The 13,271-nt window shown below is 46.4% G+C and overlaps 1 protein-coding gene across 1 annotated transcript in view; it reads right to left on the reverse strand.

Moving 5' to 3' along the window:
* Nucleotides 1-13,271, reverse strand: part of DBF4B (DBF4B-CDC7 kinase regulatory subunit) — a 437,979-nt gene that overhangs the window by 254,740 nt on the left and 169,968 nt on the right. Inside the window, exon 6 of the mRNA XM_069634269.1 lies at nucleotides 8,995-9,059. Coding sequence (XP_069490370.1) covers nucleotides 8,995-9,059 — 65 coding nt within the window. The remainder of the gene's footprint in view (nucleotides 1-8,994; nucleotides 9,060-13,271) is intronic.

Genomic DNA, 13,271 nt, shown 5'->3' on the forward strand with positions numbered 1-13,271 from the left:
CCACCGAAGTCAGTTTTCTTTTGCAAAGACAGAAACCTGTGACCGGATCTGTCACCTCACTGCTGGAACTGTCCTGCAGCAGCTGCTTCACTCCCAGTTATCATCCCGCTCCTAGAAAATCTTACCTGAGCCTGCTTTGTTGAGTGTTCCTGGGGGCTGTAGTTTACTTGTACCGTGCACCCCCTCCTGGGCTCCCACAGAGTTAAATTGGGGTGGACAACCATTGTACTCCAATCCTGCCGGTCCTTGGGGCAACCCTTCAAGGAAACCTCTTGACTTGTGAAACCTGTTACTTGATCCTATTTGACTGCCACTCTGAACCTTTTACACCGTCTTTGTGCCTTTCCTGCAATAATCCTGGTCACTGGTGGCCCAATATCCCCTCTTAATATTGTGAGGCTCTTGCAAGAGAGGGTTGAGCTCTAACACAGGCTGGAACAAAGTTACTAAAAGTTATGAGTTTGGAAACGTTTTCATATATGTTTCAGATGGTTTTACTATGCGATTTGTAACAGAAAAGGCTATTCTAGTGCGAGTACAACCGATTTATTCTTTGTGTTTTTTGGACTAAGTGTATGTTCAGAGTTCTGTGTACCTCACTACAGTGAAGGGAGAGCTAGTGTTAGGACTTTACGCCCATACAAAAGTTTAGGAAAGCTTTCCAAAGTGTCTATCTGGGCTAAAACCTGGAAAAGCCAACCTGAGGTCAGCAATGTTTCCTTCAACCCCAGTAGAGCAAAGCCACTCACTGTAGTAGCATTACCAAGCAGCAAGGCTGAACTAAGGTGGAAAACGGTACTGCTGTGTATTACAACACTCATCAGAACAGGCAAGTAAAAGAATTACAGCTAAATTATCAAAATAACACCCTTACTACAATCCTGCACAAAAAAGTCCACTCGAAAAACACAGGATGTAAAAATACTTTAGTGCATAAATACAATTCACAGTTGGTTACCAATATGAGTTATACACTATTTTTAAGTACTATGCTAGACAGTTAATGAAAACTTTCAAAGTAGGAAGCAAGGGATGGTATCTCACAGGTAGGCCCAAGAGCATGAAATACAACTTTATAAATCCAACCCTAGTCTACCACAAGTCTCTGAAGAACTTTTAGTAGTACCAAAATGTTCTGGGGGATGGAGGGGAGTATCCAGGAGGACACTGCTCAGGCAGGTACAGTACAACGTTTAGTCGATGCAGGCTATAGAAACCAATGGGAGAAAGCCTCAAGTCTAGTTCTGGTTTGAAGAGTAGCAACTACCACCCCTGGGAGTCTTAATGACTTCCCCACATTAATACTGACCCAGCCCCAGATTGTGCTAAGGTAAACAGGACTTTGCACCCAATGCAAACCCTAAGGGGAGGTGCGCAGGCCAATAGATCCAAGCAATCACATCCCCCCCATAAATTAGGAACAGGCCCAGTCAATCGCAAATCGCTGGAAGAAGCAAGGCTCTCTGTTCGCTTCAGCCGGGTCTGGTCAGGAGTTCAAGGTCTGCAACAACCAGTTGTCTTTAGAAGCCTCTGATGGCCTCAGACACCCCTCTCCATATGGAAACTCCTGCTCCTCCATTCCCTAGAACTCTTCATCCATCCCTCCTACACCCAGACTACCTTGGCTCCCATTCCCAACCCACCCTCCCTGCTCTGCCATGCCACCCACCTATATGCCAACGCCCCTCCCCTCCTCTCCACTCTCCAACCACTCCTACCCCACTCTTCCCTCTGGAGTCCACTCTAGCCTGCTCCTCCTGCCCCCCTCAATAAAACCTCCCACCACCCTCCCCTCACTAGAACCCCTTCACAAGCACTCATCCGCCTCAGTCCTAGACCATTTCCATACCCCCTCTTAGAATCTCTCCTCCCAGCTTTCCCCTCTCCTGAACCTATTCCACATTGTCCTACTCTTTCCTCCCCACTGAATCCGCTCCTAGAAGCTCGTCACACCAGCCTCTAGTGCCACCCGCCCCACCCCCCCGAACCCACTTTCCCTGCACAACCCACCATCTTTCATGCATACTTAAAAGCCAGATCTGTCGCTAAAAATAAAACACATTTTATTAGACTATCGCTGCTGAAGGCCCAGACATCCTCTTAATCACTGAAACATGGTTCTCCAACGACTTCCAACCCACCGCACACAAGGCCTTCACCTCTAGATACTCTGGTTGTGAACAGCGGAGCGGGGGAGGGACTACCCTCCACAAACTTCAGCTCATAGACTTCACGCTGAGAAACAATCCTGCAACACAGACTGCAATTCTCTGCTAGCTAAATTCCTACTCTTGCCTTACCTCACCCACAGCTTCATACAACTCCACGGGCTAAAGAACAAGTTACTTACCAACTGGTAACGTTCTTTCGATTGGATGTTCCTCCAACGTATTCCACATCTTTGACATGTAATGTCCACAGCAGCGTACCAGAATTTGACAGAGTGCGACCTGCGTTGAATGCATCAGGTCGATGTTCCTCGAAGGCCTCCGTCGAGGGCGACGTCACCGGATGTTATGAATAGTACACACGGCGCCCGCAGCCTCAGTTTGTTTCCCCCCCCCATAACATGTGGCACCAATCCAATGCCTACTTGTCTGCATAGCCTTGCGGAAACATAAGCTGCAATCGCATAGAAAATTCTCCAGAGGGGCAGGCTGGGAGGGGATGTGTAATACGTTGGAAAACATCCAATCGAAAGAACGTTACCAGTTGGTAAATAACTTGTTCTTCAAATGGATTGTGTCCTCCAACATATTCCACATCTTTGACAGACTCCCAAAGCAGTACCAGAAAATTGAGGAGGGAAAAGAATTTGGAGTACCCAAACAGAAGGCAGAATAAAGAACCGCCTTACCAAAGACCATATCTTGACCATGGATCGTATCCAGGGAATAATGTTTAACAAAGATGTGGATAGAAGCCCATGTGGCTGCATCACAAATATTCCTAGTAGGAACTACCAGTTTTAGTGCTGTGGAAGTAGCCACGCCCCTAGTAGAATGAGCTTGCAACCCTTCAGGATGCTCTTTACCAGCCAATCAGTAACATTCAGTAATGGTGAGGATAATCCACCTGGACAAGGTCTGTTTGGTAACAGCCTGACCCAATCGGTGTCCAGCATCTCCCACAAAGTTGATTGTCTGACCATGGACATCCTAGAAATATAAAAGCTCAGAGCCCTTCTAGGATCCAACCGATGGAGTCGCTCCTCTTCCTTACCAGGATGAGGAGGAGGATAGAAAGAAGGAAGAATCACTTTCTGGCTCATATGAAATTCAGATACTACCTTAGGTAGAAAGGAAGGATGTACCCTTAGTACAATCCTGTCCTTGTGGAACACAGTAAAGGGCGGCTTATATGAAAGCGCCTGCAATTCACTCACTCTGCAAGCTGCAAACCAAGAACAGTCTTGAAGGACAATAATCTCAAAGGACAAGAGTGCAACTGTTCAAACGAAAGCACCCATTAGAAATTTCAAAACCAAATTCAAATCCCTAACCAGCAACTGGAAAGGGGACGGTGGAAACACATGTCAGTCCTTTAAGAAATCAAAGGAATCTTCTAGAACATTCTTCAGACGAGATCTTAAATACAGACAGCACTGCCAGGTAATTTTTTTAAATGGTACCTACTTGATGGCCCTTGTGGGCCAAAGAAAGTAAGAAAGACAAAACCATAGGAATGAAACACTGAAAAGGGTCAACACTGTGTACCAAGTCACAAAACTTACGGCAAAGGGACTTTGTGGCTGGCTGCAAGCAACACCTCCATCACATCACATCACCCGGGAGGTCCCAATCCTTAACCCTCAACCTTTCAGATACCAAGCGTGAAGGTTGAGAGTCCTGACCTCTGGATGGAGAACCTGACCCACCTCTTGCAGGAGCAGATCCTCTAGGTAGGGAAGACTGTTGAGGGCAGATGGACATTTCTAGAAGGTCCAATCCGGAGCAATGAGGATCATGTGGGAGCCGAAACTCCGTAACACTTGAGGAATGACAGGGACTGGAGGAAACGCATACAGCAGTGGGAATGACCAATCCACTACGAATGCATCTCCTAAGGCTCCTCTCAGAGGAAATTCCCTTGAGCAGAATCTCCCGCACTTCTGGTTGGCACTGGTGGCGATGAGATCCACTTGTGGGGTGCCCCAAAGGGTGAAGATCTCCAGAATGACTTCCTGAGCCAACTCCCACTCGTGAGAGATCCTGCTCAGAGCGTCCGCCGCCGCATTTTCCTCTCCGGCCAGATGAACTGCCGAGAGCGAAATTCGCTGCTCGATAGGCCAGAAACAGAGCTGCATTGCCTCTGCACAACGGGAGTGACCCTACCCCCCCTTTCTTGTTGAGTCAATGCATGGCCACTTGTCTGTCATGATCAGGACACTTTCGACCGCACAGACGGCAGTAAAGCCTTCAGGGCTAGCCTGATGACCCTCAGCTCTACAGTCCCCTCCGGCCATGGTTGCCAAAACGGCTCCCCCCTTCATCGGGTTCCCTTTGTTGGCCTTCCACAGAAGATCCTGTGAGAGGGATTGGCATCTGAACGGGATCCGACATTTTGCCAGAGAACTGCAACCACTGCATCTTGAAGACCCATTGCAGGGATCTCATCCTCAGCCTGGCCTCTGACACCAGAAAATTGCAGGATGCCATGAGGCTGAGCAACCTTAAGAATACGAAAGCAGGGAGACCTGGCATGTTGAAACTTGTCCACTATCTACACAATGTGATGAGCCCTCAACTTGGGAGGTGAGCACTTCCAAGGACATGTCCAACACAGCCCCGATGTACTGGAGCAGTTGGGAAAGGCATCAGATGAGACTTCTTGAAATTGAGGGAGAAGCCCAGCCTGTGGAGGGAGCAGCAGGTGAGACCGAGGTAATCCCATGCTTCCTTGTGAGAACACGCATGTATCAGCCAGTCGTCCAGGTAGGGGTGGATGTGAATCCCTCCCCCCCGCCTTTGATACGATGCTGCCACCGCCATTAGCTTGGTGAAGACCCTCGGGGCGGACGTCAATCCGAATGGTAAAGCCGCAAACCTCAGGTACTTTGTGCTTGGGATGAATCGGCACATGAAAGTAAGCATCCTGCAGGTACAGGGACACCAACCAATCCTACAGTTGTAGGGCCTGGAGGACTTGAGAAAGTGTGACCATCTTGAACTTGTCTTTCCTGAGACGTTTGTTCAACCAACGAAAGTCCAAGATGGGTCTCGATCCCCAGTCTTTTTTTATCCCAAAGAAAAGGTGAATACCATCCCTTTTTCTTCTCTGCTACAGGCACCAGTTCTATGGCACCTTTCTCTAGCAGGGTCAATATTTCCTGCCCAAGGAGCAGATCCAGAAGCTTCAAAGAGATTCCCCGGTGGATTGTTGTGAGGCTGCTTTAGGAGGGGAAGGCAGTAGCCGTGGGCGATAGTATCCAGCATCCATGCATCCAAAGTAATGGCTCGCCACTCTTCGAGATCCTGAGACGGGCTGCCCCAAACCAGCGAACCATGGGACATTGCCTCATGACTGTTTTGGAGCAGCTGCAGCAGTGCCTGAAGGCAAAGAGGCAGCTGCCTGAGCGGCTTTGGTACCTCCATTTCCCCGACCACCACAATTTTACGCTGACCCCTTTGACTGGCAGCCCCTCTCTTTCTACTGAAGGAGGAGCAGTAACGAAAAGAACCTCCCCTCCACTGCTGTCGCCTAGGACTAAAAGGCGAGGAGGTTGTCACACAGTTGCGCTCAAAGATTTAGCTGCAGCTTTTGAGGTCTGCAACCTCAAGGCTCTCGTCAGCCTTGCTGCCAAACAAATGCGTGCCATCAAAGTGCATGTTCAGAAGACTGCTTTGCACATCCGTAGCAACACCAGACTTCCGCAACTACGCAAATCTGCATATGACGGTGCTCGCAGCTATGGACTGGCTGACACTGACTCATCCTCCTTGACCTCTTGGCTGCATTTGACACAATCTACCACAATCTACCACCTCACCCTCACGGACATACTCCTTTCCCTAGGTGTTGTGGAAAGGCCGAATCCAGGCAAATCTTCGCTGAACCTGTTAGGACACTCCAGAGATCCGATCAAACTCTCAAAGACCCTCTCACCAGAATGTGGGACTGCAGGAAGCAAAGGAAATTGACTGGGCGATCTGTGTCCTTTGTTGGTGCTGCAGAAAAAGGTGCCAAAAACCGCAGAGTGGACCAAGAAATTGCTGAAAATTGTGCTAAAAGTCCTCCCTCTAGACTGGTGCTGAGAGATTCCTTCCATTGTCCTCCCTTCAGTTACCAGACCAAGGAATCCGGAGGTCGGGTCCAGAGATGCAACATCATGGAGCATCCATCACGAACATTTTCTTCTAACATAAGGTACTGTGGGGAAAAAGGTATTACTTAGCCAATTCCAAGAAGTCGCTCCAGAGTGTTGGAGTGCACGTAGGGGTGTCCAGAGCAACACCCCCAAAACCCCTTACCTCAGACCCAAACCACTGCTTGTGTCCCCTTATTGAGTCAGTTAGGTATCCTTGGTTAGTCGTCAACTTGCTGATTCAATAACTCTAGACACTGGAAGAAATCCGAAGGAACTCAGTTATTTGCTGATTGTCAAGACTTCTATCCGTCTATGGACTGCCTTTAGCTATGGTTGTGTTTTTGGACTTAAGACTTACCAGGTGACGAAACGGTCTCCAGAACCTTGAACTAAGCTCAGGCTACACTAAATGACCATTTTCCAGCCTTTAAGAGACTTTACTCTGTTTACAGAGTAAATGTACTACCTTACAAACCGTTGAAAACCGCATGAGTGCAGAGTAACTGAAAACGATAACATTGTCTTTTCCCTTTCTAGCGGTGCTACAAACGTAACCGCGAACACACAAAAGTGAAAGTGCCCTTTGAAGTGTATTATCAAGTATTCCTAAGTGTTCTACTGTAAGTATTAGTGTTTCTGGTGTAAATATATATACTTTAAATATATATGTGTAAGTGCTTCTTTATTGCACCCGTCTAGCTAAGATTCAGTACTTACCTACAGCTCACATCTTCCTCTTAAGATAAGCCTGACTGCTCTGCAACTCTACCAAGGTCCTGAGCTAGTACAGATGCTAAGAGTTGAGGATCTACAACCCACTGGGATAGCTTACTAAAGTCTTACTACGAGTACCACTTTAGGAAAACTCCCCCAACATGGATAACAAGGAAGGCTTGCCACATTAGCAGTTGTTGGAGGAGTGATTGCACAGAGTGGCGCATGGCAGCCATTTTGAGAGAGTAGGGAAATAGATTGCTAGGAGATCTTTTCCATCTGATCCCTAGGATTCACAAACCCCATAGCAGCAGTCCGAGTAGAAGTCTATATGCCAGAAGGCCCGAACCACCCCAGAGTGCACTTGGCACCATTGATGCAGGACTAAACAGTCAAGGAGTATGCAATATAACCCATCATCAAGACATTTGATGGGCAGAATGTATCTGTGAGCAAGTACCTCTAAGCAAATCCATCCCACCCCTGGTGTAGCAGGACCCTTGCCTAGATGGGAAGTCTGGCTTATACCCCCCTAGAGAGATGCAAGAACTAGACCTACTCTGTTATGCAACATGGAACTACATCACAGGGTAAATTCAGGTTCTCTAATGAAGCAATATTTACCAACCACTACTATCTAAATGGGAAGTTGTAGGCTTGCATTTAGGTCTCGATTTGAGAAGAAAGATTCCCTCTTGGCAGAAAATGGAACCGGCTATTGCTCTCTTCATGGGCTTTAGTCATGACCAGACCTTACTGAAACGCATAAAATCCTTAAATCCACAGTATTGCAGTTTTCCACTTATGTACTCTTACTACTGTAACCCCGGAAGGAGGTAGACAACTTTTTTTAAAGGGGGTGGGGGGCAAACACAGGTTGGAACCTTCCACTGCATGTACTTCTCCTGGGGTAAACAGCTTGTCTGTTAGTGAAAAAAGCCTTTGAGGCTTACTGATTTCTCTCCAGGTAGTACTCATGGATGCATGCACGTAGTCAGCCTTGGCAGTGAGTGGTCTTGTTTCAAAAAGATCATGCCAACAGACAGACAAGCAGTAGCCTGTGGTACCAGTCCCTTCCTCAGAGACAAATGGGCCCTTCGCAACCCCATTAATTCCCAGACAAACCATCACCAGATGAAAAGTTCCCAAGACAACAAATGCAGGTGCCAAGGGTCAGTCACCGAAAACTGCAAAAGATGCAGGTCTGAAAAATATTTGTCAGGAACACATAGTGAATGAAGCAGAGATCAAATAGAGAAAGCCAATTGAACTCAGAAGTTATTCCTTTCAAGGGGCAACTACAAAAAAAGGCAGATCCAATAAAAGGGCAAGTGTCAGGAGAAAATTTTGTCCAACCGATAGGGGTGACTCTTGGTAATGCAAAGGTATCCCATCTTCATTTCCCAGATGTTATTACCCTACAAAAATCCCCCCCCCAAACCCACCTGGTTGGGTGAAGTGGTTGGCCCCACATTGATTCCTTTTGAGCCTGACACTGCCCCTACACCCAACACATACACAGATCCTTGAAGGATGCAGCTTTCCCCAAAAGCTCAAAATTATTGCCAGCACTCGTCTTTTACATTAGCTGTTGCAACAGATTGCAAAACATCCAGCGTGGGATTGGACATTTAAGTGCAGTTCCTTAAGAATGTGTAATCCACCACAGCACCTGCATTTGATCAGTTAGTGAGGGTCACTGACTGCATAGAGGCATGGTCTTTGCTACCGTGCATTTTTCTGCAATTAAATATTGCATGGCATTAAACAATTAATACTTTTGAGAGAAAGGGTTGAAGCTTTGAGGACAGTTGGACAAGATGCAAATGCTCGGAGAACAAAAGCTTGAAATAGAAATCAGACGGTCATTTATCAGAACGTGATATCTGATCCAGACTTTGGGTTCCCCACCAGCTCCCAAAAATGACAACCACATTCTGACAGCCTGTTGCAAGTGGGGTACTGGGCCTTACCTCAGTTTTCTGACTGGAGAGATTCTTTGCTACAAGAGTCAGCTTCTCGACATAATCCAAAACTTCTTCAGAGGTCAGGGATTAAGGAGCAAACCAGGAGACTGAAACAAACACTTGGACACAAGTTTACTTACCAATTTACTTAAACATGGCAGGCAATTGGGAGCATCAGCACTGCACATCAATGTGTAACAAGATATAAAAGCTGGAAATTCCATACTTGCTGCAGTTTATGGCCAAGAAAATCAGTATGCTCCATTGTACAATGTATACTTTTATGAAGTCGTAAACACAACTGGAAATTATTTTAGGCAAAAAAAAAACACATTTGAAAAGATGGGTTTATTGTAGATAGCAATTCTAATTAATAAAAACATATGCTCAGTTGAGAAAGTAATAGAGCTTTATATAATGTAAATGCCACTGCCAGCCACAGTGCAGTGGCATAAAGGATGAGACATTGGCTCACATTGGGCCCGTTGTATGAACACAGATGGGTAAAAAACTGATCTGGACCCTTGCTGCCACTGGTCCATTACTTGAAATTTAAAGAAGAACACTTCAACTGTAAACTGTTAGGGGAGTTTTCCTAAAGTCTACCTCTGGTAAGACTATCAAACTAGACTAGTCTGTACTACTCAAAGTTTTGGTAGTATGGCAGAACAGCCAGGCTTACCTTAGGAGGGAGATGGGAGCTGTGAGAAAGTACAATGAACTCGGTAAATACAAAGGCCCAAAGAGACGGACACTTGCAGCTATAGTAAAATAAGGTTATTCAGGTAAGTATTATTTTAACTAATCAACACAATAGAAATCAAATTCAATACTTCGGGGAGTAACCCATAAGTAAAGAATTATACAATTCTTTAACAGTTCAAGTAAGTAAAGTCACTTTTTATAGCAACTCAGAAAATGTTCTGTTGTAGAAATAAAAAGGTTATACCACATCAACAGGGTGCTGCCACCTTTCCCTACATCATTTTTATGGACCCCCAAACGTATTGCTTTTATGTTTTTTAATCTGACCTGAAATTGTTAATTTGCAATGGGGAAACTGGCATGTTATTCAGGTTGTCAGTATTGTGAAACATTGTTTCCCTTAGATTGGTTACTTTGTTGCCACCTTTGGTAACTTGGTATCCCCGTACAATGCATCTTACAATGAAGTACAATGGGGAACACTATTTTGCCCTAGATCTTTGGCTTATGGAAGTTCCAGCCCTTGACTGCTTTTGAATAAGAGAACAGAACCCCTGCACCCATTTATTTATTGGATATTTGTAAGGCGCCTATACAACAAACAGTGTTTCAAGGCACCACAAGACAAAAAGGGAGGGTGTGGCAGGGGAGAAATAACAGTCCTAATAGGCCTTGCAACATTCAGATTGTGCAAGTGCAGTAACAAGAAGTGCGAGGGCAAGGGGGGGGATGGGGAAAGTGCTAGTGTGCACTAACGCAAAGTACTAGGGTGGGAAGGGAAATGCATGGTAAAGAGGAGAGTGTGCAGGAAGAGGAGAACAGGAGGGTTTTGATGAGCTTCCGGAACTTAAGCGATCCGGCTCAAGCCTGAGAGAAACCTGAAGGAGTCAAGTACCCCGTCCAGTTGCAAGAAATGCAAGGAGACAGTGGAACCATTGGAAGGACTGGTGACCCACTTCTGCTGTAGCCCTGGAAGAGCCCCGTCTTGTAGGTGATCTTAAGAAGTCCTGCAAGGAGATTCAACCCTTTGAGTGGAGGGAACATCCATTCCAGACATCAGCTTAGAGTCCTGGGAAGAGTCCTCGGAAGGGACTCTGGGTTACCCATTGGATGCACCAGCTCCGATTTTGGGCTTCAGTGCTGCAGACGCCACTGTTCCGTGCTGATGCCTGGAATTTCGGGGTGAATAGACAGCTCGTGCTCCAAACTCATCTCTGCCAAATTCTGTGGTTACAGCATCAAGGGGACCCAAGATCGGAGGCAACCCCCAACAAGTGTGTCCCCCTGCATTGGTGGCCGTCATTCAAAACAGCTTTCCTGCATCCAGTCCTGTGCCGAGAGGGGTCCTACTTCATATTCTTCAGGTTGGGGAATGCCGAAGACCTTGCACCAGCTTTTGTCACCAACCGGAGAAGTGTTCAAACCTGCACACCCCTGGGCATCCAGGACTGTAACCGAGAGCAGGAAAAGCAGCCATGGATCCTCTTCAGAAGACCTGCCACGTCCTTAGAAGAATCAGGGTACGGGGGGGTGCATTGTAACAGTACGTATCTTAACACCCAACTCCTGTTTAAATGTTTGGTAACTTTTACAACAGTTTGTCTTTGCCATTGCTTGCTTGAGCAAGCATTCCAAAAGTGGGGGACACTCATTAGCTAGGATAACTGTTGGGCAGAATTGCATGCAGTACCCTCGGGAAGACCACATACAATTAGGACTACAGGTGTAAGCAAAACAAATCTTTGGTATAAGTCTGCACTACACAGTTTGTGGTAGCGAGCTGAGCAGCCAGGCTTATCTCAAGAGGGAATGTGAGCAGTAAAAGAGGTTACACAGAGGTCTTACAACCACAGTGGTTCAAGTAGACACTTATACTCAAGGTACCAAAACCAATATGTTTCTGAGCAAATTAGGCTGCCCTGAAATAGGAGCAAAATAGCATTTCAGTTACTTTAAATAGAAGGGCAAATGCACAAGTTAATAGAATAGATCACATACTTTCTTAGGCAGTCCAAATAGTTTCAGTTCACTAGAGGACTCTATTCAGTTCACTAGGCCTAGGCCAAAGTCAATGGACTAGTGTCGTGGATAGGAAAGAGCAGTTCTTGTAGTAAACGGTAAAGTCTTTGCCAAAGTTCTCAAAAGTAGTTTGTACGAAAAAGAATCAGGTTGGTTCAGAAGCCGATTAGGCCTGCAAGTTGGGAAAGTTCCACAAACTTTCACCGCGAGATATGCATTCTCTCAATCGGGTTGGCACAGTACCTTAATATGAAGCAAAAGATGCAGCTGAAGACGTTGGTTCCTGGCAGTGCCTGTAGATCTCACTGTTCGAGCCTCAGCCGTGGGGACAAGAGGGAGGATGTCGGGGGACTCCTGCACTGCAGAGGATCGTCGGAAAATGCTGACAAAATGGAGTCACTTCAGTTCGAGTAGCTGTAGTCAAGCACACAAGCTGGTGTCTTTCCCCCTGGTTAATCCTAACCAGCTCTGAGAATCGTATCCAGGTGGCTTACCAGTCGTTTGGTCCCACCAACTCAAAGAAAGAAGTCGTCCTTGAAGGGGCTTCTCTGTCAAGATTAACTTGGCAATTCGGACATGCAGCACGGCTTCACCGGGCAAACCAACGGTCCAGGAGTTGCAGCAGCTGTCCTCTTACAGCTAGTCTTCAGTTCTTTCGTTCCAGTGGTCGACTCTGCTAGCCTTTTAAACAGATTTCTCCCTTTCATTCCAGCCTAGCTGCCACTCACCCAGCAGGGGGGGCTGTCCTTTCCGGGCAGTCAGCCAGCGAATCATGCCAGAGTGCAGGGAGTTTTGGGCACCTCCCTCACTTCCTGCCCACCGCAGACACGGTCTTCAGTCCTGAAAACCGCCAAAGGCATGGAAACAAAGACCAAACCTAGTTTGGCGTGCATAGACATAGAAGGACCTTTCCGAAATAATTGTGAAAAAAGAAGACCTGGACCCGTTTAAACAAAGGGGCTTTAGGTGCCATCTTGAAAAAATGGCTACCAGTGTTCGCGGTCGGAAAAAATCATGGTAGTTTGTTGTAAAACCACTTCCACCAGCCATTTCAATAGAAAAGGGTAGAATTTGACTGCTACATGAGTTTCTAGACACAGGGGATACTAGGTAAACCCTCCAGCACTCTATAGGAAGATCGTGTGTGCTGGGTCTAGGAATTTAAAAAGACCAGTAAAGTCAATTTAACTTTGCATTCTCGGGGAAACAGTTTATCCCAGAGAAGGTATTTAAACCTTTGGGAAGTCTAAAAAGGCATCCATGTGTCACTGAACAGAGGGTGCTGTGTAACACACATGGAAAGATGCCTATGGAGTTATCTTAAAACTCCATAATCAAAGGACACAAGAGTAAAACACATCAAAATACATGAAAGAGTGGGAAAAAAGGCTCACACTTTCCAGGTAAAAAAAATCAAGTCCTCAAAATCCAGCAAAGTTGCCGGGGGTCTCTAAGGTGAAGGGAATTCGCACATTTGAGAATTCTCCCCAACAATTACTTGTTCTCTACCGTTTGGACCTCTTCATTGGACCCCAGAAGCCCTCCACTATTTGTTTCCA

The sequence above is a fragment of the Ambystoma mexicanum genome, chromosome 13 (genome assembly GCF_040938575.1).
Source record: "Ambystoma mexicanum isolate Mex_15411 chromosome 13, UKY_AmexF1_1, whole genome shotgun sequence".
Classification (NCBI taxonomy): Eukaryota; Metazoa; Chordata; class Amphibia; order Caudata; family Ambystomatidae; genus Ambystoma; species Ambystoma mexicanum.